The sequence below is a fragment of the Pezoporus flaviventris genome, unplaced genomic scaffold (genome assembly GCF_033815535.1).
Source record: "Pezoporus flaviventris isolate CSIRO_AGI_PZ_B2104156 unplaced genomic scaffold, CSIRO_AGI_Pfla_v1 ptg000009l, whole genome shotgun sequence".
NCBI classification, from domain to species: Eukaryota; Metazoa; Chordata; class Aves; order Psittaciformes; family Psittacidae; genus Pezoporus; species Pezoporus flaviventris.
This window is the reverse complement of record NW_026892557.1, coordinates 4,636,610-4,642,624: the sequence shown is the minus strand read 5'-3', so window position 1 is coordinate 4,642,624 and position 6,015 is coordinate 4,636,610. Positions and strand designations below refer to the sequence as shown.

At 53.2% G+C, this 6,015-nt stretch overlaps 1 protein-coding gene across 2 annotated transcripts; it reads left to right on the top strand.

Annotated features, from left to right (window-relative positions):
• The first annotated feature begins 3,279 nt into the window (after window positions 1-3,279).
• On the top strand, window positions 3,280-5,775 carry CCDC27 (coiled-coil domain containing 27). 2 transcript variants are annotated; one of them, XM_061450394.1, is made up of 6 exons: window positions 3,280-3,421; window positions 3,882-4,012; window positions 4,138-4,212; window positions 4,471-4,683; window positions 5,301-5,405; window positions 5,521-5,775. In XM_061450394.1, the coding sequence occupies exons 1-6, from the start codon at window positions 3,289-3,291 to the stop codon at window positions 5,674-5,676; spliced, it is 813 nt and encodes a 270-aa protein (XP_061306378.1). In that variant the 5' UTR covers window positions 3,280-3,288; the 3' UTR covers window positions 5,677-5,775. The 2 variants fall into 2 exon arrangements, with proteins under 2 accessions (XP_061306378.1, XP_061306379.1); XM_061450395.1 differs by lacking the exon at window positions 4,138-4,212.
• The last annotated feature ends 240 nt before the right edge of the window (window positions 5,776-6,015 follow it).

The following is a 6,015-nucleotide window of genomic DNA, read 5'->3' as shown; positions in this document are numbered from 1 at the left end:
CGGAGAGCAGGCACCGTGGCTCTTACCGGAGCAGCCCCACGGTGGTGGATGCGGCGTTGCTGTCCTCTTTGGAAGACCGGTCTTTGGCACCGCCTGCCCCCGTCCTGTGCTCTCCATGGTGTCCAGAACTGAGAGGCTGTCACTGCTGTACACGGACTCAGCCCTGCCCCGTCCCGTGCTCTGCACACTCGCCAGCGGGACGCACCCGCTCTGCTTCCCCGACGGACTGCCAGGAAGTCCCCATCCCCTTCAGTTCTTGTAGAGCCAAACCTGTTTGTTCCCCCACGTGTTCATGTACTTAACTATTGGTGTATATAAACAGAAGCGATTGTACATACGTATCCTCATCGTGCTCTAAGGAGAAAAGATTTATTTTCATGTAAGCTATAAAAATTGATACTTACTCCTGAGACACTCGAGCGTCAAGTAAATTAATTCCATGTTCTAGCATGTAAACATGCAGAAGATTGTGTCTCCGGCCTCATCTATTCCACAGTCAGTGTTCCCCCTTTCCCTCCTTCCTTCCCTGCCCATTTCAACAGGCAATGTCCCACAGCAGGCACAGGAGCTGCTGCATCTGCCCCCTGAGGTCCCTCAACATTCCAGGTGGCCTGAGGGAATCCATGCGGGAACAACGCTGCCCAGCACATCCCCACTGCAGCATCCCCTCCCTGTGCTGCCTTGGTGATGGAGGCCACCAGCAGGCAGAGCTCCAGCTCCATCCCATCTGCCCCGTGCCTGGGAAGGAGCTGGGAGACCCTTCACAAAGCCCTGGATCCTCCAATCTGTAAAGGGACAGAGCTCAAGTTCCACTTACGGCATTCCGGGCTCACCTCGGATGCGTCTTCCCTCCCCATGGGGAAGCTCCATCCACACACGAAGGGAGGATCATGAGGAAAACCAGCAGGAACCTGTGTCCTGTGGGAACAGCCGATTAAAGCACTTGAATGCTTTAAGGGGTTTGAGACAATCACTCGTGGTCCCAGTGTTAACCGAGGCTTCTCCCAGCAGCATCCCACCACACACTCCCACCACGGCAGGAAGGGCACCTCTGGAAAACGAGCTCCTCTTGGAGCTGTGGTTTCCCTCTTTGTCTGTTTGGTGACACAATAAAAGCACACGTGGGAATTACAACACCTGGAAATCAAAGTCTTGCTTCTATGATAAGGAAAGGGTGCTCCTAAACCAGTGTAAACCTCAAAGGGCCTCAACCTGCTTTGCTTCATCAAACAACCACAAAGCTGGGAGCTGCAGCAATCTTCATCCTTAAGACACAGCTTTGAGTTTGAAGAATTGCACCGCTAAAAGCAATTTCCAGGAGCGAATTGGCTTTAGTTATAGATGTCACCCCTCTTTCTAGTTCTAGGAATATGTATTCCATCTGTAGGAGCTGGAAACTGATTGAACTGCAGGATCTCGAGAGCCAGAAGTGTCATTTACAAACTAACACTCGAGGCAAGAACCTGATTTTAATACAATAGAAACAGCTTTTGAAAGCTTTTGGGAAGTGGTGTGTGAGGAACAGCCACAACATCTACCTTGGAGGTTATTAGAGACACAAGCAGACAGCTTCCAGCACGTAGCTGCAATGAGGCAGATGGTTCCACATCCTCCCAGGGGCATTCTGTTCCTTGCATATCAAGGCGTTACCACACATTAGAATACTGCACACTGCACCTTCTCTAACAGCAGCAGCTGCAATTACCTTCATTAAAACTTTGCATTTCCATTTAAAATCCAGCAGCTTCCAGGTTTACGGTTGGTTTAAATTAGTCGGGAAACCCAGAGCGTGTCAGCTTGGCACAATGCTCAGTACATTCACATCTTTAACTGGGCTGAGATCAATGGGAACGTGCCAGGGAAATATCATAGAACCATGGAAATATCATAGAACCATGGAATGGTTTGGGTTGAAGGGACCTTAAAGCTCACCCAGCTCCAACCCCTGCCATGGGCAGGGACACCTTCCACCAGAGCAGCTTGCTCCAAGCTCCTGTGTCCAACCTGGCCTTGAGCACTGCTGCTGCTGCTCAGAGAGAACCTTCTCTAAACGGGCCAAGTTCTGTAACTCCCCAAAGAAGCCATTAATAATGGTGGGGAACTGAGAGAGTTCAGAAACCAAGACCCCATCTACAACCTCCTGAGAAACTCAGCTTCTGTTCCACTAGGCAGCTCCTTCCACTGGCCCATGATGGAACAGTTGTCACGGCTTCCGTGGCTCTTACACCCTCACTCTTCCCAGCAGCAGTATAAAGTGCACAGGTCCACCATAAACAATCACAAGACTGAATCCTACCTGCACGCCAGTGAAAACAGCGTCTGGTGAACAGCAAACTGACAACACCCATGCTGCGCACAGCAGCACTGTAAAGAATTCCACCTGGAAGAAGCAAAACTGGGTGTTAAGGGCTCCACATTTAAACCCCCCAGTGAACAGACACCTCTGAACTGCACTGAGATTGATAAAAAGGGTCCCCATAGAAACTAATACTAAAAGCAAACACGAAAATGCAACAAAGACTGGCAAAGAAAATGCCACGGACTCGAGCTCTACGTACACGTTCACATTCAGCTGAGTGCTACCAAAACCTCAGCTGAGGTCCAGCCTCACGGAGGCTATGAGTGCAGCCCCTCTTTGTCCAGCCTGCTTTGAAGAGGCAGTGTCAAACCTCACAGAGAAGGTGGGAAGCACCAAGTGGCGACCAGTGGAGGGCATCGAGTCTTCCCTGAGGGTGTCCATGCTCATGGGGCAGCTGTCAGCAAGGTGATGGTGGGGAACCAGCAGCTTATGATGGGAAGGCAGAGAGGGAACCATGCTTTACTGGTGCTGGTGAGGATGAAGGACGGTCAGGCAAGCAGCACGGGCGCATCGAGCTGGGTTCAGCAACATCAGGACCTGCGTAGTGGGGCGAGACAAGAGGGTTTGGGATGAGGCTCTGTGATCCCCACCGAGAGGTGCCACGGTCCCAGCACTCACCGGAGCAGCGTGAAGCTGGCAGCGGTTGCCATAGCAGCGGCCGGAGGAGAGATGCTCAAGGATGCGGTAGCGGTGCAGCCGCAGGGATGAGCAGTTCGGAGCCTCCATCACCACAGCCCCGTGCCCTGGCCCTGCTGCTTCACCGCCAGCCCTGAGACCTCACCATGCGGCCGGGCAGCGTCCTCTCCTCCCGCCCATGGCGCGGCCCCGGAAGCGGAAGGCGCGGCCCCGCCGCCGTTACCAGGCAGCACCGGGGCGGGAGGCAGCCGCCGCGGCGGTGCCGGCACCACAGAGCACCCGGGCCCCTCGGGATGGAGGCGGCTGCAGCCCCCGAGGGAGCAGTGAGGGGCAGCGGGGGCTGGCGGGAGCCGGCTGAGCCCAGCACCGAGCAGGAGCTCCGTGAGGAGCTGCGGAGGGCAAGGGATGACTACAACATGGCCACAGGTACCGGGCAGGCATCCAGAGCACACCCTCACCCTCCCTTCATCCTCACACCACTCTGCTCTGACTGAGAGCACGCCCCAGATCAGGCTCTCACGAGCACAAAGCTGACTTGAAGGCCACTTGCATTAAAACCACTCAGTTTCCCCCTCCTTACACAATACAACCCAGCCAAAGAGCATCCCAAGCACCATCCTGGGGCATCCAGCAGCACTTCTGCATGGTGGCAGACCTATTACCAGCTCTAGTAGTTCCCAGAGCAGCACACAATAAGGTTAGTTTAATATATATTGAAGTACTGCAGAATACATAACCAGCATCACTGCGGCTGCAGCATTAACTTCACCCTTTCCACACTCAGACGGTCACAGCTGCAGCTCCGTGTGTGCTTACCTGAAGGAAGGAGCTGTGCAGCTACAGGCAGGGGTTCGGTTTGTTTAAGAGTCCTTCTCCAACCCTACAGGCACCATCTCCTCCTTGCAAAGACAACTGGATATCAAAGAGTCCCAGCTCCGGAGAACCAGATCTGAAACCGAAATGCTCCAAAAGCAGCTCAGAAAGCAAGAAAGCCACTTACAAGACATGTCTGCCAAGGTACCACCTGAGGGCAAGGTGTCCATCCTTGGGGATTCAGGCCTCAGGCTGCAGCTCGCCTCCTCATAGACAGGAGGTGCACCCGTGAGCTGTGACAGTGAAGGGTAAAATAACTTCTTCTTCAGTTTTGCAGTCTCAGAGAACAGAAATGTGAAGAAATGATGGTGACAATGGAGGAGGAGAACCGCAGCCTCCGACAGGTAAACTCAGTGCAAAGCTGCTATAGGGAATGCTTGTATTAGCTGCTTAGTTGTGCTTGTTTCAGGCTCGGGGGAGTTTCCCACTTAAAACCCCTACTCAGTCCAGAAGTAACAGCAGCCACCAGTGCCAACAAGGCTGTCAGTCTGCAGACTCTGCCCAGGAGACAGAAGCAGCGTTTGGACCAGACACAGGGAAGATGCGGCCAGGCCTGCTTGTTCCTTCCTCACAATCCGGGCTTGGTTTCTGGATCTCTTCAGGTCCTCTCAGAACAAGAATCCAGGCTGGCCGCGCAGCACAAGCTCATCGGTGAGCTACAGGAGACCATCGGGCAGCTGCAGACAGAGGCGCGCTCCCACCGGTACCACATCCGCACGCAGCAGCGGCAGCAGGAGGCAGCCCAAAGGGAGGTTAAGGCACTGCAGCAGAAGGAGCTGCAAACTCGCGTGGCGCTGGAGCTCATCACCAGCAAGGTAACGCGGCCTCGGTGTCAGCATCCTCCCTCCCTCCCTCCCTCCTGGGGACGCTCCAACCCAGGAGCAAAGAACACGAGAGCACAGAGGCATTACTCTTGGGCAGCAGCACAGCAGGAGATGCACCAGGGCACTGCAGTCCTGGCTGCCCTCCACTGCCACAGGGCCACGGGGCCAGAGGAGCAGGGAACTCATCCATTTCCTTCCCAGCTTTGTAGCATGCAACTCCTACATCACTTACAAAGCAAACAGGCCTCAAATACCAGAAGCCCTTGAGAAACTCGTGTTCAGAACAATTACATCATCAGGTTTCTAATAGCCTTCTAGATTCAAAGTAACAGGTATCACCTTGAAGCCATTTCAGGGAGGCACAGGGTGGCAAGCACAGAGCCCAATACCTGCGTAAGGAACTCAGTCCACCCCAAAACACATCATTATCACAGTACTTGCAGCAAAGCCCAGTCAAACCACGTATAATTTCACACAAACAGGCCTTTCATTTCACCCTTCAGTAGCACGGCACCCAAGTCTAACAGCGTAGTCTCTGTAAATCCCTGTGAATACCAAAGAACTGTATATACAAACTAAGCCCATCTATTCTCATCTTTCATCAACAGTTTGAAAAGTATCGAAGCAAAATAATCCAGGCCACATTCAGCACAGCAGGCATCAAGCCTCCGCAGGCAGAGACCACGGATGAGGAGGTGCTGGAGGCAATGCAGGTACGTGGTTCACGTGAACTCTGCTTCCAGCAAGGGCCTGACGAGGTAAGAGATCACTGCAGTGCTGATCCCCACCCAGTGCATCCCCACCTCTTTACACAGCCCTCATTTGCAGAAAATCATTAACGAACGGATCGAGTTCCATCAGATGCTCAAACAGAAAGGCATCAGAGTCCCACCGCTCTACGGCACCGACACCGCTGCATCACCTACTAGTAGGGGAAGGAGAAGGAGTAGCACAAGGCAGCAGCATGTCACCCCTGAAAAGTAGCCCTGATGGCTGAGCAGAACACATCACCAATGTCAGGCTCCTGTTCCCTGGGTCTGAGGTCGACGTACTAATGAATTAAACCCATCCTCCTGAAACCAAGTCCTGCAGGAATCTCTCATTCAGTTGTTTCAACCAACTCACAGCACAAACCACTGTAAAACACTGGTGTGTAGAAACACTCAGCTTCACAGGGAAGCTCAAAGCACTACTAAGGTCTGCCTGGCTACAGCTAGAAAGCACTGAGTTCTCATTTTTGCAGTGTTCAATAGCTGCTTGGGCAAGGTTGTACGGTTACATGACTGGAAAACTCACCAGTGCCAAAACCCATCAGTGCCCAAA

What these genes read in the sequence shown, in the direction of transcription:
- CCDC27 (XM_061450394.1), top strand. Translation starts at nt 3,289, where the DNA reads ATGGAGGCGGCTGCAGCCCCCGAGGGAGCAGTGAGGGGCAGCGGGGGC. An exon ending in TGACTACAACATGGCCACAG is followed by an intron (nt 3,422 to 3,881) that starts GTACCGGGCAGG and finishes CCAACCCTACAG; the next exon opens with GCACCATCTCCTCCTTGCAA. An exon ending in AGAACCGCAGCCTCCGACAG is followed by an intron (nt 4,213 to 4,470) that starts GTAAACTCAGTG and finishes GGATCTCTTCAG; the next exon opens with GTCCTCTCAGAACAAGAATC.